At 51.8% G+C, this 27178-nt stretch overlaps 1 protein-coding gene across 2 annotated transcripts; it reads left to right on the forward strand.

Moving 5' to 3' along the window:
- Window positions 1-292: 292 nt before the first annotated feature.
- Window positions 293-27178, forward strand: LOC133218841 (corticotropin-releasing factor receptor 1). 2 transcript variants are annotated; one of them, XM_061365637.1, is made up of 13 exons: window positions 293-596; window positions 8391-8475; window positions 16885-17004; window positions 17710-17795; window positions 18644-18750; window positions 19115-19235; window positions 19481-19634; window positions 19841-19901; window positions 20736-20808; window positions 21871-21956; window positions 23522-23657; window positions 23859-23900; window positions 24928-27178. In XM_061365637.1, the coding sequence occupies exons 1-13, from the start codon at window positions 555-557 to the stop codon at window positions 25066-25068; spliced, it is 1254 nt and encodes a 417-aa protein (XP_061221621.1). In that variant the 5' UTR covers window positions 293-554; the 3' UTR covers window positions 25069-27178. The 2 variants fall into 2 exon arrangements, with proteins under 2 accessions (XP_061221621.1, XP_061221622.1); XM_061365638.1 differs by lacking the exons at window positions 293-596; window positions 8391-8475; window positions 16885-17004; window positions 17710-17795 and adding an exon at window positions 18436-18547.

Below are 27178 nucleotides of genomic sequence, written 5' to 3' on the forward strand. Positions count from 1 at the left end.
GCCTTGCCTTCCACCCCATCCCTCTGCCAGAGCCCTGGAGCCAAACCCCCGAATACACAAACCCTCCTGCAAGCTGCTGCTCTTCGCATGGGAGTGAGGGGGGCAGAGAGAGCAGAGCCGGGTCCAGGGGGGTCCCTGGGCCGGTGGGAAGATTCTGCTGCAAAAGGCGCTGAGGGAGGAGGAACGGAGAAAGGGGAAAGAATGAAATAACTTGAGTTGGAAGGCACTAGGGAGGAGGAGGAAGGAAAAGGGGAGGAGGAAGAGGAGGAGGGAGAGAGGGGGGAGTGGGATGTAGCGGGGAGGGATGCAGCCCATCGCCAGGCGAGCCGCAGGGTGGGAAGCCAAAGCACCGGCTCCGAGGGAGGTTATAAAAGGCAGGAGCTGGTGGTTGATGCCAAAGGTGCCCGCCCGCCCCCGAGCAGCTCCGCTGGGACCCGGACACGCTCCTTTGCGCGGAGCCCCGAGGATTTTATCCCCGACGGCCGAAGGAGCCGAGCGGGAGCGGGACCGCTGCCAGCCATGCCCCTGGGAGCTGGGCGCAGAGGGAGCTAAGGATGGTGCCCAGCCTGCGTCCTGCCCTCCTCCTCCTCCTGCAGGTAAGATGCTTTTAAGTCCTTATCTTCCAGCAGGGAACCTTCTGCCTCCCTCCCATCGCCCCGCTGCTCCCCGCACCGCTCCCTTCCTCCGCAGTGACTTTTCCGTTTCTTGGAAGGGAGGGAAAAGTAAAAGGAGAGCCCGGCACACAAAGGGCCCTGGGGGGAATTCCTCCAGTCCAGGGGCTTGGCAAGAGCTGACAATGCCCCTAAACCACCGGGGATGCTCGGAGCCAGATCCTCCCGAGCGCACCTCCCAATGAAACCGGCTCCCCTCAGGCTGCTGGGGAGCGATGGATCAGGACAACACAAAGCAGTGCCTAATTGTAACCCCCTTAATTGCTTTCCTAAAGCCACCTCTCCTTTCACTCCCCACCCTCAAAGCAGCAGACTTTCCTCTCTATACGGAGGAACTGAAGCCACCGCTAATTCTGCAGCTCTGCACAAAATGCAAATGCTTTGTCAGAAGCAATATTCCTCCTCCCGGAGGGCTCATCAAGAAAGGAAATGCTCCCGGCCCAAAGCATGTTCCAGTCCTAAACCCTGGGGAAACGAGGAGATAAAAAGGTTTAAAGTGGAATCTGGGATGTTATTTGAACAAACCAGCAAAATGATCAGGTTTTTGGTTAAACTGCTGTGTCAAAGAAAGAAATCTCCCTGGCTCCCTGCAAAATGCTGTCTCAGTGGCCCAGTTGTGACTGCAGAGTTAGAACGGCAAAGGGTCAGCCCTTCCCGTAGCCTCCGTTGGGGTTTGTACCCCGCGGGCTGGTTTCTCACTGCATCATGGTGGGAAGAGCAAGCAGGAGGATTTGCTGCACGTTTGGGATAGGGAAGTTCTCACCTAAGCAATGAGAGGAGCTGATGTGCACCAGGAGACCTCCTTGCCAAGTTGGTGCTGCTTGTAAAAGCTCCTCTTCCGAGCAGCTCCTACAAAACAGGATTAGGGGTGTGCAGGAGCTCTTGCGCAGTTACAACTCCAGGTTCGAGTTGTTTCTTGGTTCCAGTGTAAGAAACAAAGATGAGACAGGGCAAGATCCCCCCAGCCCAGATCCTCCTTGGCCAATATGTGGGACACTGCTGGCAAAGCCACAGACCCAGTGCAACAGGGGCAAGGTCTGAAACTGGGGCAGTCACGCGAGCATGACAGCTCCCAGTAGCTATTTATGTGAGCATACTGTGCTCTTCAAAGCCCAAAGATGCTGGGACACAGCTTCCATCCTCAGGCTTGGGGTCTCCTTACCATCCCCAGGTGTTCCCCAAGGACAGTGTTCTTGTGAAGATGGGGCTTCCAGAGCAAAACCACTCCTTCACTGGAGCTGGGACCAGGAAGGGGTCTCAAAAGCAGCTCAAGCAAAGAGAAGTCTCTCCCAACCATCTGCAGAAAGAAACCCAATCTACAAAGCACCCTTTTGCAGCCTAATTATCAGGTTTCTTTCCTTATAAATATAGATAAAAATATAAATGATAAATTTCATATATAAATATATATATTCTTATAAATATATATAAAAATAATTTCTTTTTCTTAGCAATACCTGCATTCCAAATTCAGACCCTTTTCCAGCACAATCCCAACCCTTTCCTCAGGACCATGAAACTCCAGCCTTAAGTGAGCATATCCCTGCAGCTAGGGGTACCCACAGCAGCATCCAGTGTGCATCCCTGCAGCTCCAAGGGAGAGCTCAGCCCTGGGCTGGCATAGCTAAGGTATTCCCCGTGTATCTGGCCAGCGGCTCCCGTTTAGCACTGACTTATCCATCTTGCCTTGTGGGGTAGGCATCTCGAGGGGTCAGGCAGGCAGACCAGGATGCAGGGAATCCAACTTGCTGCAAAATGCTCTCTGGCACCCTGCAAGTCATTTAAAGAAAGTAAAGAAATGCTTAGGAAGGAAACAGTTCACCTGCAGCTTTGACAGGAACTGGTGACATTTCTGGGGCTGCTAAAAAGTGATTGCAAAAGCATTTTATGTAGAAAGCAGAGTTTGATGCTGGGGGTGGGGTAGTTTTCTCTTTTCCTTATCAGCTTCAGCAGCATTAAGCCCCCAAACCAGCCCACTACCCCTCCACTGCTCAAAACCTTGTATAAGATGTAGAGCTGCAGTAGCAGCTGACCCTGGGGATCTCTTCCACTCCTCACTTTCCTTAAAAGCTGGAGTTGGTTCAGTGTGTATGAAATCATCCCCGTGGTTTCACATCTCCAATGAAGGAGTGAATGGAAATGGCACAGCCTGTTCCCAGAATAGCTGCTCCATCACCATAGGATGAATACACAGAGATACGACAAGAGTCGCCTGCACAGCCAGCTCAACCCTGCCCTCAAACACAGCTCTGCTCACCATAACTTTGTCGTGAGCAGCGAGCTCGAGCTCAGCTCTGAGCCTGCAGTGTTCGCAGGGGCTGTGTCTCTGGGTTTATCCTGGTGAGCAGTATTTGGACCCAAAGGGAAGCACAAATCATTAGCATAGGGCTCCTTCAACAAACAGAGCCCAGGAGCCCTTGTCCAACACTTGAGAGCTGTCACTCATGAGCGGGTGGCTCTTTCTGAAGATGGTGTAACATGCCCAGAGCCCCATCTGTTGTTTTTCCTCTTCCCCTAGCAGTATTTTGAGCTCACAGAAGAGACCCTCCCTCTCTGCAGTGTCCTGCTGTGATTCACCCACCCAGAGCAAGCACCTCCATTCACATGGCAGAGGCAAAGGGTGCTACAGTCCCCCTTCCACCCCCAAATCGTGTACTATTCACCCTAGAAAGGCATTGGCAGATGGAGCTTTGGTGTAGCCAAGCTTTCCCTATCTGTGAATGCAGATCAACTGAGGGAAAGGTGAATTAAACAAGTGGGTGTTTAGCCCAGGACATGGCCCTAAAAAGGTGATGGGTAAAGGAGGGGTCTTGGGAGGCAAGAAACAAATCTCCAAGGCCAGAATGAAGGTACCTGTGAATGTGTCACATGGACAGGGTGCAGGGTGGTTTAATACAAGCACCTTAGAAAACAGCCCTCCCCTGTGCTTGTGTCCATTGCTCCAACTCCTCTTCAGCAGCCTTTGCTCTGGATGCAGAGGAGCCACTCGGATTCTGTCCCCTTCCCCTTGTTTCTGCCTTTAGCTTCCATTCTAGAAATGCCATTATTCTTTTGTTCACCTGTCCCCAAAAATCCGTGCCCCTTCTGATAGAGAATTGAAACCAGAATTATTTATGGCAAGTGAGAGAGATGAGAGTTTAATCCAGGAAAACATTTTGTTGCTCCTAAATCAGGTTTTACAGGGCATTCGTTTAGCCCTCACAGATACTCTTTTGTTAGGATCTGCATCCAAAACACTCAGAGAGAGACTCCAATGAGAATAAATACACCAAAGCCTCTGTCTATGGGGTTGACCCTCTCACATGGCTAAGTTCTCACTGCCTGCTCTTCCCCCTGAGGAGCATCAACCAGAAAATCCCTGCCATGGTTCTTGGTTTGAGTCTTATTCTGCTGCCTGTGCTTTGCCTTGATGCCTTGATGCTAGGCAGGGCTTCAGACGTGGCTTTGCACGAGAGCGAGTGAAGGAGCAATGAGGTGTTTGTTGGTAAAGCTGGGGTCTCAGAGAAACCTGGAGCTTAGGGTATGGCAAAGCGGGTCACTGTCAGGGCTAAGGGGTTGTGGAGCGGGTCCTTCATGGGTGAGATGATCCCTGGGGGTTTCATTTGTGGCCTGGACATGGGATGGGACTTATCCAAGTGCAACCCTCAGGGTGGAGGTGGTGAGAAGCTCACCAGCTGCAGGAGATGGTGCCTGGGAATTGGAGGAGAAGAGGGCAAAGGGATCCATCAGAGCAGAGTGAAGGCAGGAGACTGGAAGGGCTGGAGGCTCCCTGGCCCCTTCCTAACACATATGAGGGGATAGCTCCATGAGGCTTTTCAAGGCCACCTCCAGCCTCTGGCTGCAGTGTTGGCAAGATGTGCTGCTCCGTGCCCTATGCTGCTGATGTTGCTCTGCCATCACCGGCTGGCACCAGCTCTTCCAGCATTCACTGTATTTAACACCCAAAGTCTGCGACCTTTTCCTGCAGGCTCCATCTCAGCCTAACACCCCCGGGAACCGCAGCAAGAGTCAAGGGCAGAGATTGTGCTCAGCCTGTGTATCTCAGGAGGTCTTTGTCCTTCCAGCCAAGCTGGGGGAAAGAACTGAGGGGGAGACAGGTCCTGCTGGCCAGGGTGACTCCAGGGTGGCTGGTGCTGATCACCCTCCCAGGGAGGTCTCAGTGGCCACCACCACCCACTGCTCCCACTGACTTCTCCATCTTTTGCGCCTCGCACCGCTTCATCCCTCTAATCCCATCCTAATCCTGCTCTCCAATTACAGCCTGCTCAGCAATGGGAAACCCAAGCCCCATTTTAGGTTGCTAATTAGGCTATGAGCCATCTATCTCACTGTTCAGAGCTGTCAGCCCTTCCTGCCATGCAGATCCGATCTTGTTTGAGGCACTAAGATAACCACGGGGGGAGAAGCCTGTCTCTGGGTAGCACGGTGAGGGGGGCTGATGGTTGGCTTGGCTGTGAATATATTAATTAATATCTATGGATTGCTTTGGAGAGGGAAAGCACTGCAGGGGGACATTAATTCCTAATGGTTATTAATTGAATCTAGCTGCTGGGTCAGCAGCAGGTCACAGAGACTGACTCTGTGTGTGTGTGATTTAGCTGCTTGCACCCATACCAGCAGTGAGAGCCTCAGCATCCTTATGCCAAAGACACTGTCTGAGCCTGCTGTGCTGCATCTCCTGGTCCAGGGGACCTCATGGGCACAGGGAATGGCTCCAGAAAACCCAGTCACGTTGCATCAGGACACAGGTAGTGGGTGCAGATGGGAGCAACCTGCCCCACATGGTGCAGCACAGCCTGAGTGACCTTGGGAAGTGGTACTCAGTGCCTCAGTGTCCCTTCTGGGACAGCCTTGATTTGCTGGGTGGTGCGACACTGACTGCAGCTGGTGTTTGCTGTGGGGAGGATGCAGTAAGCAGTGCCTCAGCATCAGGTTTCGGTGCCTTGAGCCGTGCAGTGAGGGTCAGCGTGCTCCAGGGTTGACCCAGCACCCTCAGCATCTGATGCAGTGCCTCCCTGTGTGTAAAACACAGATGTTAGCAGAGCCTGGAGGGAGCTGAGGAGACAGCAGTGGAGTCATTGGTGGCTCCTGATGGAGGAGAAGCTGCTGCCAGTGTGGGGCCTCATGGGGCCCGTGCAGCTTCCAGCAGAACTGTCACCCCCATAGGGGCAACTGACCCCTATGCAAAGCATCTGCTTCTAGAAGAGCAGATTGCTTCCTTCCCCGTGCAGCTGAACCCTCAGCTGAAGCTCTCCAGGATCCTGGCAGTCACAGAAGTGCTCTTCACTGCAGAGCATGATTTGCCATAGCCTATGTCAAAGCAGGGCTGGGAGGGCAGAGGGACACGGCCCTTCTCTGGCCCGAGCATGACCCACTGCTGTTTCAGGGCTGTTGAGGCATGTTTGGCTCGGCTGGGACCTGCTGGGCACCATGTGGCATCTTACGGCAGCGATGCTCTGGCACAAGAAGCTCTTCAAGGACGGAGCTTTGACCTGTTCTCTCTGCAAAGCTTTGGGAGGGGTTGAAGCAACCCACAAAACAGGTGGGAGCCCATCGTCAGGGTACCAGATCAGGGTGCTTCTGGCTGGTGCAAATGCACATGCAGCTGCCATGCTCCCCAGCTTATCCCCCTCGAGCTGACTGATGGGAGCAGGAAAGATCCTCTGCCTGTCAAGCGCATTGGGCACATTGCAGTGAGACAAGGCTCAGAGCCTGGTAACAAAAAGCTGTTAGGGTTTGTTGGGTTTGTTCTGGTTTAGGGAACCTATTTTTTTCCTCCTTTCTGTCTTTCTTCCTTCTGTAGCTGTTTCAGCTCATTTACAAAGCCTGCAAAGAGCCAGGGACTGACTGCACTCTATCCATACACCCCTCTAGCTGTAGCTTGGTTCATGTTGCTTGCTCAGTGCCAAGACCTCTCCCTGTGTCTGGAAGGAGAACAGGCACTGCCAGGCTGGAGCAGGCTGCGATGAGGAGGAACACATCCAGTTAACACTTGAGAGCCTGTTCAGGGCTGCAAACCACCCCAGCCCCTGTTGGGAGGAACTCTTGTCCATGCAGGTCGAGCAGGCACCATCAATAGGCATCAACACAGAGGGGACCCGACCCTGCTGCACCTCACTTGGCCCGTGGATGGGGTTTAGGTGTCCTTAGCTCTTAGCAAACGGACCCAGGAGGTGCCCATCTCCTACAGGACCAGCAGAACAGGAGCTCAGTGCAGCGCTTGCACTCGGGGCAGGGTTTTGCTGCCAGATCCCCTGTGCCATCTGGAGCAGTCATAACAAGGAAACTATTCTCAGCTCCATTTCTATGTCTGCCTGACAACTCTCTTGCTGTCAAAACCAGCTTCCCAAGGCAGTAAATAGTTGTTTGGAAAAGAGCAAGTGGGTGCTGAGCTTGTCTGTGTCTGCATAAATCCTTCTAATGCTTTGGTAAGGCACAGGGGATTGCTAGGTGTGCCAGCAAGATCAACCAGTGTTGAAACAGCTAAAGGGCAAGAGAAGGACCATTTTCCCCCTACCCAGAGCAGTTTAGAAGGTAAATGACACTCAGAAAGGGAGATCAGGCACTAGGGACCAGCCTAGTGGGCAAGGCGGAGGTTGTTGTTCATTGCATTAGTCTGAACCCATCACCCTGGGTTGAGGATGCTGCAGGCTTTCCCGCCTCCAGGCTCGGGTCTGAGTTTCCCAAGGGATCTGTATACAGTTATATACTGGGCCATGGCTCTGCTGTTCAATTGGCAGCCAGCGCTCCTCCAAGGGGTTTAGTCAGTCCTTGCAGGGCAGGTTTGGGGTGAAAGAAGTGGGGTGAAAGTTTGGGGTGAAAGAAGATCATCCACCACCAGCACTCACCCCTTGAGCATTAGGGATCAGCCCATCACCTATCTCTGAGCTGGAGGAGAAAGAGGGCAGAAACTGTGTTTCACAAAGCATCAGGTCCCTTCCTTGCCCCATCTGCCTCCCTGATGCACCTTGGGTCTGACAGCCCCATCCCTCTGCACCTTCCACTTGCAGTTGCCTTCCTCAGCTTTAGTTTCCCCAGGCTCTTGCAAAGATAATATCACTCAGCAGTAGCTTTTCCAAAGTAGCTCCCCAAGGAGACAGAGTTGTTGGAGCTGCAGAGCCGCCCGGGAGCTGCTCTGGAGGAGGGATGCAACAGATCCTGGTCAGTGCTTCCCAATGCAACGGGGATGTCAGTGTTTGCAGACGAGTCTTTTTCCCAAAGAAAGGCTTTAGCCAGAGCCGGTTGTCTGTGGATCAGATCTCCTTAAGGATGTGTATTAACATCTCCCCACTGACAGCTTACAAGGCTGTGATTTTAATAAGGTATTGAAAATCTGAGCATGGTGTCAGGCTCATCATGTTTCCCCTGTCTGCTCTCAGGATTCAAAGATGCTAAAGCTAGAAGTGTTGATTAAATTGCTAAAGAGGAGAAGCTCCACAACCCAGCAGGGGCTGTGCAGGGCTGAACTGTGCTTTGCTGAGGGGGATATTTGGGACATGAGAGGATTTGTGAGTGGAAAACAGAGCAGAGAGCATCAACCCCATGGCCCCAGGTTGGATAACCCAGCCTGGAAAGGGTCCACCGTTCAGCTTTGCAGGGCAACATCCACCAAGACATGGACAAGCTCAAACCCTGCCATGTCCAAGGGGGGGTTGTGGGCTGGGGAAGTGGCGCATTTCACGTGTAACCCTCCCTGTCATCTGCTCTCTTCCCATGCAGGCATTTCTCCTCTGGGATAGCCCAGTGGCAGCCTCCATCCAAGAGCAGTACTGCGAGAGCCTGACGCCTGTCACCAACCACACGGGTGAGTGTCCTGTGCCCCAGCCACCCCAGGCATCTCCTGGGAACCCAACGGCAGGGATGGGTAACAGAGGGTGTAGGGGTGTCTGTGGAGCATCTGGGGATGTGGCCATGGCATGGCCAGTTCAGCCAAGTCTTTGAGACCAGCAGGGTCATGGGCAGCTCACTCCTATTCCACACCCATACATGGGTCTGCTTCCAGCTGGATCAGACCCACGTTTTGTGCCGAAACTGGCATTTGGCCTGTATTCAAGCCTTGGATCATCTCAGCAGTGAGAGGTCTGGTTTAGTGACAGGAGTTTGGGAAGGGAAGGTGGTTAAGGGAGAGGAGAGGACAAAGAGACAATTCCCCCCCAGCTCAGGGCTGCTGCAGAGTTCATTTTCCCATGATTGAATGAAGCACAGAGCAGGCACCAAGTAATTGCCCAGCTCACTCTGGTCCCTGCTGCACAGAGCAGCTCTCTCCATCAGGGTGATGGATGGCCATGGAGGCCTGGCACTGATGGATGGCTGCCCGCCACCCAGCTCCATTAACAGCAGCATTAAAAACCCCTTCTTCATAATCATAACTTGGCACCAACTGGTTCAATGCTTGGCCAAGCCCAGGCCACCACGGCCCTGCAAGGAGCATCCCCAGCCCAAGAAATGGAGGCAGAAAGCCAAGCGAGAGCAAGGCTGCCAGTGGAAATGTGTCTCTGGCATGGTGCAGAAGGGAAACCTGGTCATCACTCATGTGCTTTGCTCCCTGAAGGTTTCATCACGCTGCTTGGCAAGGTGGTTGTCCCTGGCCATGTTAGGCTGTGATAAATGGTATTTGATTCCTTCTTACTCACCTCCCTGGGTGCAACATGTGGACTCTGACCATCAGAAGCACCTTGTGATGCAAGAGAGGAGAATTTCTGTCTTGGTTTTGCTGATGGATATACCCTGCAAGTGCTGCCATGCTCCAGCAGTGGGTGCTGCTTCCTGCAAGGGTTTGCTTTTGCTCTGTAGGGACGACTTAGCATGAATCCAAGCAGGATTTAGTGCAGTGCCCATCACCCTGGGACAGCCTGACAACATTGGACTGTAGTGACAGGACAAGGGTTAACGGGTTAAAACTTAAACAGGAGAAGTTTAGATTGGATCTAAGGAAGAAGTTCTTTCCTGTTAGGGTGCTGAAGCACTGGAATGGGTTGCCCAGGGAGGTTGTGAATGCTCCATCCCTGGCAGTGTTCAAGGCCAGGTTGGACAAGGCCTTGGGTGCCATGGTTTAGTGTGAGGTGTCCCTGCCCATGGTAGGGGGGTTGGAACTGGATGATCTTAAGGTCCTTTCCAACCCTAACTATTCTATGATTCTGTGATTCTGTGTCAGGCTTCACATTTCCAGTGCCTCAATGCGTCTGACCTGCCATCCCTGAATAACTTATTCAGTTGGGGTAGGGCTGGCACGTGTGAGAGCCACTTCCAGCTTGAGGAAGGGCCCTCGATCATGAGGCAAAGATGAAACTAATTGTCTTATGTCTGCTGCTTGGTAAGTGCAGCTCAGCACCAGCCTTCGTCCTTGGGGTCCATTTAAGCCCTGCCTGACTCATGCAGTGGTTCCTAGGGAGGGATATTAACAAAACTGGAAAGTTGGTTTTGAGGCTATTTAACATGGGGAGACGTTAGGATGATGCTAATGAGAATTGCAGCGGGGCCATGAGACTTCCTTTGTTGATTTCTGCACAACCCTTGGGAAGTGGCACATGCTGACAACACCAGCCCAGTGCTTCTCCAGCATGTCGCTTGGCTGGGCATCAGTTGGATGGACCAAGGAGGCCTGTGTGCAGCATCCCTCCTCCAAACGACAACCCAGTGTGAGCTCTCCTCCTCTCTTGGGTCACCTTCGTTATTTAACCTCACGTTGTTTAATGAGGATGCATGGACAGGAATATCAAGCAAACCCTTATCCAGGAAGAGGAGAAGCTGAGCCCCACATTGCTCCCTTGTCCTGTCCCCTTATCAGCATTGATTTATCTGTCTTCCCCTCAGTACACTGTCCCCAGTGCAGGGCAATGTCCCTTGGCATTGATGGTCGAACCTCATATTGTAGGTGTGCACCAAAAATACCTCTCAGTGAATCATAGGATAGACTCATGGAATCAACCAGGTTGGAAAAGACCATTAAGATCAAGTCCAACCGTTCCCCAGCACTGCCAAGGCCACCACTAACCCACGGCACTGAGGGCCTTGCCTACATGGTGTGTGAACACTTCCAGGGACAGTGATACCCCTGGGCAGCCTGTTCCAATGCCTGAGCACCTTCTGGGGCAGGAATTGTTCCTCAGCTCCATCTAAACCTACCCTGGTGCAGCTTGAGGCCGGTTCCTCTTGTCCCATCCCTTGTTCCCTGGGAGGAGAGACTGACCCCACCTCATGAACCCCTGATTCTGGTCAGTCCTGGGACACATGGGCACCCACACACTTTTGGCCACTCCATCAGAAAGGCTGTTTTCCTTAAGAGCAGGGAATGTTTTCTCCTCCAGGCAGAAATCATATCAGACTGGACTTGAGGTCATGGTGCTGAATCAGGAAAGTCAGGTCAGCTGCACCCTGAAACATCTGTAAGACAGAAATTCCCAGGTTAGGCTTGAAATGAATGCAGCAAGGATCAGCATCCCTTGTGCTAATAGGTGCTTATCCCAAGGGTTTCCAGTTTGCCTTAGGCCATGGATTTGTCTTCCTGATGATTTCAGCTCCCCAGGGTCCATGCACAGCTGCTTCACCCATGCACTTCAAACCTCAGCCTGCTGCAAAGCCCACCAAGGAGGTACAAGGTCACTTCACCCATGAGGGCAAAGCATCCCTTGACAGCTGCAGGACCGCTTCCTATCGTGATACTTCCCTGGGGAAGAAAGGGGGAATCTGAGCAGATGAAAAGCCTCTTCCTAATTAATAGATGAGGCTTTTCCAAAGCAGCCCAGTGGAAAGCACTCAAGCCAAGCGAGCTGGGAGTGCTCACAGGATTGTTTTGCCTTTTGTAGCACTCAACCATCAGCCAAGGAGTTGGCACCCAATTGCCAATATCCCTGGCTGGTCCTGGCTGCACGATTCTCTCCTTTAAGCTGTTAAAGTGTTATCAGAATAAATGACTATCCTTAACCTTGTGTGTGTGCTGAGGAGAGAGCACAGCCAATTCCTTCCCAGGAAAGAAAAGTTTCCTGCCACTGCAAGCTCACCTAAGCAAAGGGAAATGACACAAAAGCTGGGCAGAACTGAATAGGAAGATCTCTCTTTTGTTAACTGGAGGTTTTATTTCAAGGAGGGCATGGGAGCATAGCTTTGTGTTGAAATAAAGCAAATCAAATTGGTCTGAGTGTAGCAAAAGCCTGTGGCTGAGAAGCACAGTAAGTGCCGAGAGCGTTTCCTTCACAGGCACTTCATCAGCCAGGTTTGGGAACTCGTTTCACAGCGGGTGACAGTTTGACCAAGAGACAACATCAGCATCTCTTTTCCCTTCAGCCTTGTTGGCATCTTTTCCACCATGGCAGAAATAGTAATGAAGGGGTTGAGCAGGGGCTAAGGAGGCAGCAATGAGTCCTGGCAGGGACACTAAAAGCAGTGATACTGAGGTTGAGGAATCAAAAAATGTGAGCTCACCTATATGGAAAATCATAGTGGTTTATGTGTATACTCGCATTGATAAATCCATCCAGCTCCATCATCTAGGAAACGTGGATGTCAATGGAAACTTGTTTATATTCATAGATTTTATTGTAGTGGAGGAGGTGATGAGGTTTTCTGGTTGAAACCAGTGTCCTGGCACATCTCAGCGTTACCAGCAGCTACAGCAGTTGAACTGGACTTTGGACTGGATGCAGTAAAATCACAGCCAGCCACTTTGTTCATCTGTAGCCAGGCTAGAAGTCTTTGCTAGGAAATCTCTGCCAGTGAGGGATTATGCTTCTTTGCTTACCCACCAGCAAAGCCCAACGGATACCAGAATAAAACACTTGCTGCAGCCTTTGGTAATAACAACTCCAAACACTCTTTCCAGGAGATCAAGATATGACCCAAACCCATCCCACTACATTAGATATTCAGTAAACACATGCTCAACAGAAGCATTGATCAGTCTTAAGTGACAACACTGAGCAAATGCATCAGAAACCCATTGCAGAAGCTAGGCTTGATGCCTCTTATTTATTCTCCAGAACAGCAGCAAAGACCCAAGGGGACAGCCAATGCTGGTGAACAGCAACAAGCTGAAAATTCATTACAAAAACACTTTGCTATCATAATACTTAATTAGCCCATGTAATTATTTTACATTGATGATCATGGAACTTGAATGCTTGGGAAGGATTGCTTGGGATTTTTTAAGGACTGGACTCTTACAAGGAGAAATAGAAACATCCAGTGCCACTGAAAGCAGTGCTGGAGGTAGGATGTGAGCAAGGATCTATGTAGACACAACCACAGTTGCTCCCATTGGGTGCCAGTCCTGACTCAGAGGGAAGCCAAGCAGCTCCACCACCCCGATTTCAACCCCATATTAACACAAATTGTCCCACGATGCCATTGCCCCCAGTGCTTCAAGGTGTTACTCAAGCATTTATTATCTGAGCATCTCCATGGCTGGGATTGAGCCACCCCTCCTTGGACTTGAAATAATAGTATCCCCCCAAAAAGCCCCTGATTTGGGGCAATAAGGTATGAAACAGCTCCTTGTGCTCCACCACACTGGTGGAGCTGCCCAGAAGGGACAAATGACCTTTTGCAGGCTGGCTACAGTGAGTACATTTTGATTAGATGTGGAGGTGAAGCCCTGATTACCAAATGCAAGTGCTGCAGCAGCTCCTGAAGGAGCCCCAGGCTTCAGCCTGCTCAAGAGGCAGCAGCAATGCAGTCACTGAGGACTTCAAGGCTGGCCAGAAATGACTGTGCTTGAGGAAGAGATCAGGACAGGGAGGGATATGAGCTGACAGCCTCCCAGGACACCTTTGATACGTAACCCCATCACACCCAACCACAGGAACAAGCCTGTGATGCAGATTTCCATCATCTCTCCTGGCCCCTTTGCACTGCATGAGGGGATAAGGACACTGCTCTTCAAGCAGCCTGTGTTGCTGGGTGCATAGCAAGCTAGGATGCCGCACTGGTGCATAGCTGTGCCCAGTGTGAGGTGAGGACGTGTTTACCAGCATGGTTATATCAGCACAACCTTGGCTTCAGTCCTCTTCATATCATCCTAGCAATGGTCTGATGGTGCCTCCTGGCACCAGCTCAAGAGCACTGGGTGGCACTGGCCCAGGATAAACATGCTCCATCCTCTTTAAATCAAAATCCTTTGGCAGATTAGCTGGGACTGGAGAGCTTTACCCTGCCAGGTTCACACGGCTGCATGGCTTTAGCTTGGAGCCATCTCGGTGGCCCCTGTGAGTGGAGGAAGCAGGCTGGAGCAAGATGCTTTGTATAAACAGGAGGGATATTGCTGTAGTTATCCCAAGACAGTTACTGTCATAGAGTTGTCTCAGTCCCTGGATAGGCACTTTTCGTCTTCAGAAGAAAGGAAATGCTTTATATTGCTTCAAAGCAGCACAACCCAAAGGAAACCGGGTGAGAAGGGATTTGAGTGACTTCCCCAGTACCACACTCCCCGTCTCAAAGCACGGCCAGCTCCTTCCTACCCCAAATGTCATGTTTCCATGCAGGAGGGAGCCAAATCATGGGGATTAGTTGCACATAGGAAATACATTGACCTTTCTTGCTGTAAAGCTGCAAAGACCAAAACCGTCTGTGCAGCCAACGGTGCTGAGAAGGCTGGAGCAGACGTCTGCAGAACCTGGGAGAATAATCCCCCTGTAAACACGGATGGGCCACAAAGCAGATATGAAAGCATTTAGCACTGATACATATCATTTCCATGCTAAACAGTGCTGGGAGCCATGTGCCGCTGGGGAGCAGCTGGAGCAGAGGGTTGTGCTGGGCAAATGGGACATGGAAGCTCTCCCGGCACTCTTTGCCTTTGCTGTTTTATTTAACCCTTCCCCAGCAGGAGGGAGTTTTTTTCTTCCCTATATGCTGGAGAGAGCAGGAAGAGCAGCATCTGCTTTTCTTCATCAAGTATTTCTCAGAGTGAGCCAGGGAAACATCTTCCAGTCTCCCATAGGTTACAAACCAGTGGGATAGACCTCAAAATGCTGCCTACAGCAGTGCTGGAGCAAAGCCCCCTGTGCACAGTGTGAAGTCCTAGGGGCCTCCTACATCCAACCGCATCCCCCAAGCCGGAGCATTACCCCACACCACAGCCCCAACCTATGGGACATGGAGGGGACCGAGCTCCTGGTGATGCTGCTCCACCTTCACTTTGTGTCCTTGCTATGGTGGGACTGCAAGACACATCCACTTGGTTTGTCATCTGATGGGTGCCCATAGCGCTTTAATGGGACTGCCAAGCAGCATTTAACCAAGTGCCCTGGAGAAATGTGGAGATGTTAAATCCAGACTTGAGTATATGGGTAACAGAACAACACTTCCTTTGGGTGACCACAGCATCTCCATGAATGTCTTGGGTTTGGTTATTAATGGCATTGCCATGGCTTGGTTTTACTATTGCAGAAAACTGCTTCTGCCACTCTGGTTCTGCTCACTTTTCATTACTGAGGCTTCCTGCTTGCCCTCCCTGAGCAATCTGCATCTGGGCCCCAGCACAGCCCCTGGGATGCAAGAGGGAAACTGAGGCAGGAGGGGATGTGTTAAAGATGGAGTTTGTTCTCAGCCCCACCACTCACAGGGTGGGTTTTTGATGACTGCTCTGAGCATTAGCCCTGTGCAGGGATCCTTTTTCTGTGCTGGGTTATTCCAAGTGGAGCTTTTCCTATTCCAGCTGTTCAAGCAAGCTTCTCACTGGGGTGGGTTCTCAAGTGGCTAATAGGGAGAGCACTGGCAATTTAACTTTGTACTTAGCTGAAGCAGTTACCCATTGTCTTCTCTTTACCTGGATGAATATTATAATAAAATAATTTAACATTTACATTAATATTAATAAAGAAATAAAATTTTAAACTGAGACTTCATTCTCTGTGACCCTCTATTTCTCCATCAGATTTGGGTCAAAACAACTGAAGAGCTTAACAAATGCTAATGGATGCAGATAGGCTCAAACACGCACCCTACGCATGATTAAATGCACCTTGTTCCCTAAGAAATACAGGCTTAAAACAGTTAAAGTGAAGGTTGCTGCAGCAACCCTCCACATTAACAAAGCTAAAAGCAAAGGTCATAGTTAAAATTAATTTCTTACTACAAGCTATGGGAAGCAGGAGGTAGTGCTCACCACGCTCGGATGCTTCCCCAGCTCAGGAGTTGTTCTCCATTGCAAAGATGTTTAAAGAAATCCCTCCTTTTCTCTGCACTGGAAATTTGGTTTGAGAACAGCTCAAGAAACCAAATTTGGAGATAATTAATACAAACCATCACATTAATAACAGTATTTTTCTGTTCAGTCACCGTTCTGTCAGCTCTGTCCATAGGAAGTTTGGGGAAAGGCATCCAAATAGCACCTAAGACTCCGGGTGGAGGGGAAACGCTGTGTTCTCGCACCCTGAGAGCTGTGAATCGGGAGGGTTTTGTCTTAGGAAATGACAGCAGCACAAACACCTTTGGTTCAGTGGTTTGCACTGATCTCTGCCCCTTCCAGGGTGTGCTGCCCATCCATCTGCTGCCTGCCAAGGCTTGTATTCTATAGATATTACAGCCGTTGTACTTCCTACCTCACTTTGAGATGGAGCTAGGACGTATTTAGCTACAGTATGTGTTGGTCTAAATATACACAAATCAGACATAAAAAAGCCTGCAATCTGGCCTACCTAATGCCTACATTAACACACTGGTGTAGCTGGAAAAAGCACACAAGTCCTGCTTGAAAACCGAAATAGCAGCAGCAGGCTTGGAGTATTCTTCCCGGGAAAAGCTGGAAGAGACCAATGGGAACAGTGAGGAAGGAGAGCTTGCACCTAGGAGGTGTAAGAGGGTTAGAGGGGCTCTGAGGAGCTTCCCACCAGGACCAGGCTGGTCATCAGGTGGCATCACTAGGTAAGAATAAAACCTGACTTCTTGTTGGCTGTTGTGGGTCTGGATGCCAAAAGTCATGGTTGAAGAAAGGAGCAGGGCTAGAAACCCACCTTGTACTGGAATTGGGCTTAACCCAGGTGCTCAGACAGGACCAGGGCAATAACCATGGCCAGGATGGGTCAACCAGCCCTTGGGAGCCTTGTCACAGCGCCCATTTGGTGTCTATCATGAAGCTTTTCTGGGCACTGAGCTTGCAGGGACCCCTCAGCTCAACCAGAACTGCAGCCCCAGCTCTCCAGGCAAACCTTGACCCTTCAACAGCCTGGAGGTGGCCCACAGTGGACCACAGACCTCTAACAACCCACTTTCCCTACAGGTCCCCAGTGCAATGCCTCGGTAGATCTCATCGGCACATGTTGGCCCCGGAGCGCGGTGGGACAGTTGGTGGCTCGACCCTGCCCTGAATACTTCTATGGCGTGCGGTACAACACCACGAGTAAGATGAGCAGCCCCGGTGGGGATGTGGTGGAGGAGGGATGGAGATGTGCATCAGCCCCACGTGCATCAGGGGCTGTGGGGCATGAGTGATGGTACATCTCTGGGTACAGAGGTCACTGGGGTCTCTGTGGGATCCATCATAAAAGCACCCTCATATCCCTAATTCCAGGGAGGGTGGTTGCACAGCAGCAGCTTTATAAGCAGGTCCTCCCAGACATGCTCCTGCGAAAGGGGCATAGAATCATAGAATCTCATACTGGTTTGGGTTGGAATGGACCTTAAAGCTCATCCAGTTCCAATCCCTGCCACAGGCAGAGACACCTTCCACTGGAGCAGCTTGCTCCAAGCCCCTGTGTCCAACCTGGCCTTGAGCACTGCCAGGGATGGGGCAGCCACAGCTTCCTTGGGCCAAGGGGAAGAGGAGTGAGCCTGCCCTGCTGTTGGAGGAGGCTCAGAGGTCTACAACCATTCCCATCCCTGTCCCATTGTCCTGAAGAGGCTCATGATCTCTCCTGTTAATGCACTGCTGGCATCTCCCCACTGCTGATGCTAATCAGACTTGTAAGCAAGGCAGCACCTGAGCTGGCTTCAAAGCCAGGGGACTTGATGCAAGTGACCCCTGCATCAGTGACAGTCACCATGTCACATCTTCGTACCCATCCCCACGCGCTGTTAACCCTTCAATGAGCACCCTCTCTTTCAGACAATGGCTACAGGGAATGCCTTGCTAACGGGAGCTGGGCAGCACGGGTCAACTATTCCCAGTGCCAGGAGATCCTCAGTGAAGAGGTAGGACCTTGGTAGTCCCTTGGCTGGGCTTTCAGCAGGAGGGTGAGGAACAGACAATGGGGTTTCGAAAGGCAACAGCATCCACATCAGGAGCAGCCCGAGGGAGATGTGGGGTGGGTGTGCGGCAGTATCCGAGATATAAGGTTGCAACCACTTCCCTCCCTGCTGGCAGTGATGTAAAGATGTTTAGGAAGCTGGAAGGGATAAAATAGATGATGAGCAAGAATTACATACTCCTGAGTAGGTCAAGCTACCCCTCAGAGCAAAGGAGAAGAGATAAAGGCTGTTCATTTGCAGTTGATCCCATCTCTGGTATTTAAGATGTTGATAACTCTTGCCAGGAATGGTTTTCTCACCGAGTTAATTGCTAATTCCCAGGCTGGATGAGTGCCTAACAGCAGGAGCAATCCATTAATCTAATTATCACTCACACCTTCCTGCTCCCTCTGCCCAGATTCGTCCCAGCCTCTCATACCCCCAGGGCAATGGGGAATGAACAGAGACATCAGATGTCACTTTGCTGCTGAGCTTGCCTGAGTTACAGCAGGATTTCCCCAGATGATGGGTTGGGGATGTCCCAGCACTGAGCAGGGGGAATGTAGGGGCAGCAACCATGAGCTTCCCTGGCATGGAGTCCTCTGCAGGGCCAGGTTGGTGCCTTTCCCATCCATGTTAGCCCCATCCAACCGACCCCTTCTCCACTGTCCTGGCATGAGCTTGGCTCCAGTTGCTTTCTGAAAAGGACCCAAAACGTGTGGTGCAGTTCTGAGAGGTGATGTGTTGGAGGAGGTGGGTTTGTGCTGATACCCGGGGCTGCTGCTGACCCTCTCCCCATCTCCCCCCATTAGAAGAAGAGCAAGCTGCACTACCACATCGCTGTCATCATCAACTACCTGGGGCACTGTGTCTCGCTGGGGGCCCTCCTCGTGGCCTTCGTCCTCTTCATGCGCCTGCGGTGAGTGGCCTGACCTGCTGCCATGTCCCTGGTGGAGGGATGAGCCCATAGAGGTCACTCCACAGCCCTTGGGTTGAGGATGGATCCATCCCCTGCATTTTGTCATGTCCTCTCCCATGGCCATTGCTCCCCGGTCTGGAGAGATGATGCCTGTCCCGGGGTTATTTCTCCCTTGCTGCCTTTAAAGCTCTTGGTTATGGAGGCATCCCTGGTGCCTTCCACCTCTGGACCTTGGTCCTGCCCAACTCACCCAAAGCGTGGTCCCAGCAGCTCACCCTTGATCTCCCAACAAAGACATTCAGCTCCACAAACAGCCCTGACCCCCCAAACACCCACTGCATTCTGATATCCCCCACTTCCCCAGGAGCATCCGGTGCCTGAGGAACATCATCCACTGGAACCTCATCACAGCCTTCATCCTACGCAACGCAACGTGGTTCGTGGTGCAGCTCACGATGAACCCAGAGGTGCACGAGAGCAATGTGGTAGGTGCAGCTCAGTGGGGCAGCCAGTTTGATCCCAGCCCTTTGCAGCTGGGATGTGTGTGGAGCTTGAGCATCCTGAAGATTGAGGGTCTAAATAGCTGCTGATGGAGGGTAGCACTGGCTTATTGATACACAAGGGTTCAATTGCTCTGCTGTGCTCTGTGTTGCTCTGTGGTCAGTTTTATCACTATAACACAGAACTCTGCTCCTTACCCTCCCTGTCTCCTCCTAACCCCCCTTGGCAGGTCTGGTGCCGCTTGGTCACTGCTGCCTACAATTACTTCCATGTCACCAACTTCTTCTGGATGTTTGGCGAGGGCTGCTACCTGCACACAGCCATCGTGCTCACCTACTCCACAGACAAGCTCCGCAAATGGATGTTCATCTGCATCGGCTGGTGTAAGTACCAGGATTCATGCCCAGTGATGCCCACCTCTATCCTCCACCTCTCCTTGCTCCCAAAGAGCTGCAGAAAGGCTGCCAGGAGCAGGAGGATGCGATTTGCATGGCCACAGCATCTCACCCTGTGTGAGAACATCCCTGTTACAGCAGGGGTTTGTGGCAATGCTGTACCCCTGAATGTTCCTCTGTGTGTTCCTCTGCAGGTATCCCCTTCCCCATCATCGTCGCCTGGGCCATCGGGAAGCTGTACTACGACAATGAGAAGTGAGCCTGATTGCCCTCATTCCCCATTCTCTTTCTATCCCAGTTGCAGTGGCAGGCATGGATCCTGCCTGCAAGGGCTGACATGAGGCGGAATACATGGAAAGGGTGGGAGGAAAAAAAGGATAATATCCTTCTTTCAAGGATAATATCCTTCTTTCTTTCGTCACACCTTCAGGCTCTGTGCCGCATGAGCCCTGCCTGCAGCTGCCTAGTGCTGTATTTTATCCTTCAAAGGACAAATGAGATTTTGAAGAGGGGGGAAAGGCAAGATTAAGCCAAAGCTCCAACAATGTATTTGCTAAATGGAGCTGGGATTTAATCTACCAGCAGAGATAGAAACTACCACCACCTGAGCCATTTTCTCAGAGACTTGCTAATGGAAGTCTTAACAGGCACCTGAGAGTTCATCACTGGGTTTAAGCTAAAAGGAGCCCATGGAGATGAATGGCAACTTGCCTTGTTTTTCAGGGCTGGTTTTACCCCTGACTTCCAGAGCCTTGTGCTACACACGCAGGCACAGCACTGATATAACAAAACCCAACAAGGTGCTCCCAGGAGCTTCCTCAGGGGTTGCTGGGGACAGAGCCAACCTGGACATGTGCATGTGTAAGGTTGTCCCTGCTTCTCTTACAATAGCCAGTTCCCACATCCATATGGGGCCCAAAAACACCCTCACAAGCCCCCTGTACCTCCACCTTTAGGGGGAAACTATTCCACAGTGGCTACAGCAGTTCACATTGTGCACTCACCTTATAGTGACTTACAGAGATTGTGCAAATCCAGGTCACTCACGCTGCTGGCTTGTCCCCAGCACTGCTTGTCCTTGCCTTGCAGGTGCTGGTTTGGGAAGAGAGCAGGAGTTTATACAGACTACATTTACCAAGGCCCCATGATTCTGGTGCTTCTGGTAAGAGCAATGTGGCCTTGATTGCTAAATAGAGGGTCCTTCCCGTCTGCACGTGGGATAAGGCTGTTCCTGAGCAGGGTCCTGCTGCAGATGGATCTGCAAGCCCAGCTCCCCTCACCCAAACTGCATCTTAAGCAAATTTGGGCACCTAACCCACAATAAGAAATAGCATGCATGAATCCTGCTGGTTTGGGATGGGTTAGAAAGGGAGACATCACTCTGATAAGGATGCTCCCATCAGCAGACCCCACATGCATCACTAAGTCCCACCTGGCAACATCCCTGCCCTGGCACTATTTGGGTGCAGGTGGGTGCTTTGCCAGGCATTTGCAGAAGCCTGGGAGCTTCATTCCTTGATCCACATCACTTTTCTCCTGGCCCTTGGCTGAGTAGCTGCGCTTGAACCAGTGTTCAGATGGAGCATCATTTGCTGGGGCTTTGCCCCTTTGGGAAGGGACAAAGAAGAGCAGCGGTGGCAAGTCACAAGCAGCAGTGCCAGGGGTCCAACACGCATTTGCAGGAGGAAAGATGTGCACAAAGCCCCATGACTTTTTCTCCCCCCTTGCTCAATGCTGAGAAACCCCAAGGGAGTATTAATCAGCAGCACCAAGCAGCTGCAGTGAATAATTGATCCTGCTCCTCATTTCCCAGCCCATCAGGTAGCCAGGCCACTTCTAATTGGTGGCAATGGAGCACAGCTCCCAGTGCCACCTTCCCATGCCCTCATTTAGCAGGTCAGCAGCCAGGAGAGCATCCAAGCTTGCTGTGACAGCAGCCACTCTCCCAAAACCCCTCCAGCTGCATATATTCCTTCTCCACACGTTTTCAGTCTCAGCCCTTTCTCTAACACTTGCCCTTCCTCTTCAGTCTCCTGGCGTGCCCTTGGCCTTCATCAAACCCCTAAATCTTAGTGCTAAGGTGCTCTAAAAGCATCCAATGTCTTGTTCCAGTAGATGAGATTCAAGAGGAAACATTCCCATTTCCCCTGGTGCAGCCTCTGCTGAGGAACTGGGAGGGAACCCTGTGGGAGCAGACACTAACCAGGTGCCCTTTTCCTTCCAGATCAACTTCATCTTTCTCTTCAACATCGTCCGAATCCTCATGACAAAGCTCCGAGCTTCAACCACGTCGGAGACCATCCAGTACAGGTAAGAGCATGAGTGACCCTGCAGAAAACAGACCCTTGCATTAGCATGACCGGGAGGGACAGGAACAGCCTCATCAAATATCAAGGGAATGGGAGCAGGGAGAGACATCTAAGAGCTCCTCAAATGCTTTTTGGAGGCACGTGGCCATTGCATCTGGGGTTGTTCAGAAATCCTGGCAGTGATGGAGAACATGGATGGTTGTATCTGCCTTTGGGAGCTGTTGGGAGAGGAGTCTCTGTACAAAACCCTGTTCTGGTGGGACCCCATCAGGTCACTGGGTTCAGAGCTGCAAATCCTGGCACAAAGGTGAGAATTAAATCTCTGCTTGAGAGCAAAGCAAAGGCAGAGGAAGGAGCAATGAATCGATGCCAGCACAAACACCTCCTCATGAAGCGGTGAGGAGAAGGCAGCACACTTGACAGCACTGGGCAGTAAGATTTAACCCTTCCCTGCTCTGGAATATTTGGGAGATGCCTGGTCAGATCAGTTCTCTGGGGTACCCAAACCCGGAGAAGACACCTTGGTCTTCATCAGTGCTTCTCCCTATTTCACTTCATTTTGGGGACAGGAATCAGGGAATCTCACTGTGTGCTGGATCAAGAGAAGCAGGTTTGGGGTGGAAGGTGGCTTTTTCAGCTGAGCATGGAAAAATCCAGATGCAGTCACTAGGGAAAAGCCAACTTTCCTCATCATGGGGTGTTGAGCTGGGATGAATGATTCAACAAAGATAAAGGTTATTGAAAGAGGCTGGTTGGCCTCAGAGTCTTGAGAGACTTTTGGGTTCTCAAGTCAGTTATCGAGTGTGCAGACCTGCTTGAACCAGGCAAGGGACAGCCCTTGGGGTACTCCTGCTCACCTTAGATGATGGCTTTTGGTTAAAACCTAATAGACCCCTGCTACCATGGCTGCTGCCTTGGAGAAACTATAGCAATGCCTGTTCTGTCCCCTACTTTGCCAGCCTGAAGATGCTCATGCCCTGTGGCTCTCCTCCAGGTCAGTGATGCACTGTCCTTGCCCACCCCTACCAGGGGTGACTTTCCTGCATCCAGCTAATGTTGGAATCTATCCATTCACAGGATCTTTAAGCAAAAGCTTGACTCAGCATTTTCTTGTTCCCTAATCCAAGTGGATGAGATGCCAAGGCCCGATCCATCCCACGCTCTCCTGTATCAGCACTATGACTTTTGAGAAACCACACTTGTAATCTCATCAAGAAAAGATATCAAATTAATTAGCTCAGTTTCTCATAAACCCATGTTGAAGTGTGTGAATTATTTTACCCTCTTTAATTCCTTTTTAATCGAGCCTCCGAGCAGCCAAGCAATCATTTCATGCCAGCTCAAGGTCAGGCCTCCACTCTGCACTGCCCTTTTCTGGATAGAGCAACCACAGAAGGTGCCCAGTGCTCAAACCAGCCCGAGTCACTTGGGGATCACATTAGAAAACAGCTCAGTGCTGCTCCATCCTCCCCAGATCCAGCCAGACCAGTCCCAGCCATGCTGGTGCTGAGAGTCCTTGCTCCCAGGGCTGCACTGCAGCAGCTCAGGTCCGTGTTTTCCCTCCAGGAAAGCAGTCAAGGCCACACTGGTGCTGCTGCCCTTGCTGGGGATCACCTACATGCTCTTCTTTGTCAACCCAGGGGAGGACGAGATCTCCAGGGTTGTCTTCATCTACTTCAACTCCTTTCTGGAGTCCTTCCAGGTATGGTCCTCAACACAAGCTTCCATCCCCGTCCCCCACCAAGGGATGTGGAGGAGCCCATCCTTGCTGATGCCTCACCCCGCTTCTGCCACTGCCCAGAACCAGACACCCCCAAACCTTAGAGCTGCTCCAAAGCTCCTGGGCCTGGGGGTGCCCTCTGACCACAGCTCCACAGTGACTCTGTTGTTTGTCTCCTTCCAGGGCTTCTTCGTCTCTGTCTTCTACTGCTTCCTGAACAGCGAGGTGAGCACCAGGGGCTGGGGGCGTTCAGGGGGTCCACACTATTCCTTGCAAACAGACACACATGGGTACCTGGCACATGGACAACAGCACTTCCCAGGCTCTGACCCACAACACAGACAGCAGAAAGCAGGAGGTGAGGGTAGAGGCTGATCCTGAACTTTTTCCTCTGCCTTCTCCCAAATGCTCTTGTACCTTTGCTGGTTCAGGAGAGTTTGCTGCAGACAAGCTTGCATTGTTACCAAATCATGTATAATCGATGCAGGAGAAGGAGGGACAGGACCAGGACTATCATTGCTCCCCGCCCCTTGCAGCATCCAGCGCAGCACGTAAGAAGCTGCAGAGCCCCTGCTCAGATTCTTTTTTCCCTCTTGTTTCAGTTTTGAGCTCAGGCACCTTTGTTCAGGTTCATCTCTCTTCACAGCTGCAAGGGCTGCTTTTCACCAGCATCACATCAAACAGGGCTGGGTGCCCTGGGAGGTGACAGGGCCCTCCCTGTCTCTGGGAGCCAGGTTTTGGTAGCATTTTTTAATAGAATCATGGAATCAGCCATGTTGGAAAAGCCCTTTAAGCTCACCCAGTGCAACCCTTATCCCAGCCCTGCCAAGGCCACCCCTAACCCATGGCACTGAGGCCTCATCTCCACACTGTGTGAACACTTGCAGGGACGGTGCCTGCAGCCCTGCCCTGGGCAGCCTGTTCCAATGCCTGAGCACCCTCTGGGGAAGGAATTGTTCCTCAGCTCCATCTAAACCTGCCCTGGTGCAGCTTGAGGCCGGTTCCTCTTGTCCCATCCCTTGTTCCTTGGGAGCAGAGCCCAGCCCCTCCTGGCTCCATCCTCCTGTCAGGCACTTGGAGGCAGCCATCAGGTCCCCCCTGAGCCTTCTCTTCTCCACACTGAACCCTCCCAGGTCCCTCAGCCGTTCCCCATCAGACTTTGGTTGAAAGACTGAGGATGGCTGGTGCCCATGTGCAACCTCTGAGAGCTGTGCAGTGATTGACTGTCCCCTCCTGTGTCTCGTACCCTCAGGTCCGATCGGCTGTACGGAAGCGGTGGCACCGGTGGCAGGACAAGCACTCCATCCGTGCCCGCGTGGCTCGGGCCATGTCCATCCCCACCTCCCCGACCCGCGTCAGCTTCCACAGCATCAAGCAGTCCACGGCTGTCTGAGCCGGGAGCGAGGTTCCGGACAGGATGAGGAGCTGGTGTCCATGCTGCGAGGGACCCTGATGTGGCACCGCACAGGAGCCGGGTCCTGCTGCACCCACTGCAGCAGAGGGTGCATTAACTCGCTGTGGGAAACCCTACAGAGGCTCCTGCCCTATTCACTGGGGCAGACCTGTAGGATAGGACAGCTGAGAGGCTGCTTTGTCACCTCCCTGGCAGCGGTGTGACCTGCTGGGTGGCAGAAGGAGCCAGAGAAGTCTGGAGAGGTTGCAGCAGGCACCCTGGGTGCACTGCCCCATGTCCCATTGTTGTCACAGCTTTGAGGTGACAGGACACCAGGACCTTGTTGGGACAGCTTATGAGGCTGGTCCCTTGGGAAGCTGGGTCAGCCTTCCAGTGGGAGGTTGTTGGGAAGGGGCATAACCCTCTGCAGGGAGTTCACAGGCCTCTGAGTTGACATGGAATGGATGGAGAACCCTGGATGGATTGCTTTATGTGGCTGTGGTTTTGTACCACTGGGGTTATTTGAGCCCTTCTCCTGCCCCTTGCTACATCCCCAGGATGTCCTGTAACTGCTGTTTGGTCTGACCAGGTCATTTCTCATCTCAACACCAAGGATGTGAGGCAGAGCAGTGGGGTGGGAGAGGGGAAGGAACAATGCAGGCTGCAGGGATGGACACCAGGGGTTCTGAACAGCCACACAGAGGTGGCTAAGTCTGAAGGGAGGCATGAGGTTTAGGTTATCGTTTGGCCCAACCTAGCCCAGATGGATCTATAGGTCTTTGCAAAGCCCCTGACCCTGTGCCCTGTCTGGAGGGTGGAAGAGTGAGGAAGAGCAGCAGTGAAGAGGTGCCTGAGCTCCCCAGAGGCAGCTACCACAGGGACATGGCTTTGCTCCCCTCCTCCCTGCCCTGCTCTCACCCATGCTTGGTGCCAAAGCTGCTCCTTGCTCTCATGCAGGGGATGGGGCCAAATCATTCCTGCGCAGGGTTAAGTGCCTTGGAGGAGCAGCAGCCTCCCTCCCCGTGCTGGGGACATCACCGCATCTCCCATGCAGCTGCCAGGTCCCTGATGTCCTGTTCCATGTGGTCACCCAAAGCAGCTGAGCAGAGGTCCATGCGAGGTGGAGCCACATGAGGTCTGGGGATGCTCGGGCAGGAAGAGGATGCCGGAGTGGTTATGGACCGAGTCTGCTCTTTGCATCCCAGGGATGTTGCCACTGGGTCTGGTACAAATCCCTTCATGTTCCTGTGCCTCAGTTTCCCTGCTATAAAGAACAAGCATAAGTGTTTCCTGCCCTAGGGCGAGTTGAGCATTTGGGAATTGTGGTGGTCTGAGATTTCCTCAGGATACACCACCAGAAAGGAATAAAATCTTTTTTTTTAAAAGGAGGCATAGGCAAAAACCTTCAATTCTTTCATTAAGCACTTCAGAAGCTCAATAGTTTGTAGCAAATTCCTCCCATTTCCCTCCCACTGGGATTTCCTCCTTGCATGTCAATGGTACAGCCAAAATCAGAACTACCCCATTGCCTCTGGTAACATGCTGGGAGCTGCAGCAGCTCCCTGTATGACAGTGACCACAATGAGGACCATCCCCTGTACATGAGGCAGGTTTTCGTCCTTGTACAAGCTCGTCCATCACCAACAGTCCCAGAAACTGACCCTTATTCAATATATGGGTGAGAAAAAGACCCCCAGAGTTATTCAATAGGAAACCTGGGAGCTCCTACTGCTGATGCTCTACAGGGAGTAGGCTTTTGTGTCCCCACTGTGGGCTAGTTTGATTAATAAAGGTCTGCTGGCTACAGAGGAGGGAAATGCCCCAGGGAGCTTGTTTTCATCCTCTATACAAGTGATGCTACTAAAAACAGCGATGTGCTTCATGTTCAATTTGGATTTTCCTAAAGCTGGGTCATTTTGGGTGGAAAAGAAGATGGAAATTGCAAAACCAAAGAAAGAAATTCAACCAGAAGCATCTGTGTTCACATCCCTGGTTTTTCCTTCTCCTTTTGGTGGTCTCTTCTGACTGACATGACTTTGCTTTGTGTAGCTGGAGAAGTGTGTGTATTCTCAGCCTGGTTTGATTAAAATTACTTCAATTCCTCTCACAA

This window comes from Neopsephotus bourkii, unplaced genomic scaffold (assembly GCF_033783945.1).
Source record: "Neopsephotus bourkii isolate Nb327-2 ecotype Australia unplaced genomic scaffold, CSIRO-AGI_Nbou_v1 NB_1288, whole genome shotgun sequence".
Taxonomy (NCBI): Eukaryota; Metazoa; Chordata; class Aves; order Psittaciformes; family Psittacidae; genus Neopsephotus; species Neopsephotus bourkii.

Excerpts from the sequence above, each read along its gene's own strand:
- LOC133218841 (XM_061365637.1), top strand. The coding sequence starts at position 555 with ATGGTGCCCAGCCTGCGTCCTGCCCTCCTCCTCCTCCTGCAG. Across the intron at positions 23,658-23,858 it reads CCTTTCTGGAGTCCTTCCAG|GGCTTCTTCGTCTCTGTCTT; the intron begins GTATGGTCCTCA and ends GTCTCCTTCCAG. Across the intron at positions 23,901-24,927 it reads ACTGCTTCCTGAACAGCGAG|GTCCGATCGGCTGTACGGAA; the intron begins GTGAGCACCAGG and ends TCGTACCCTCAG.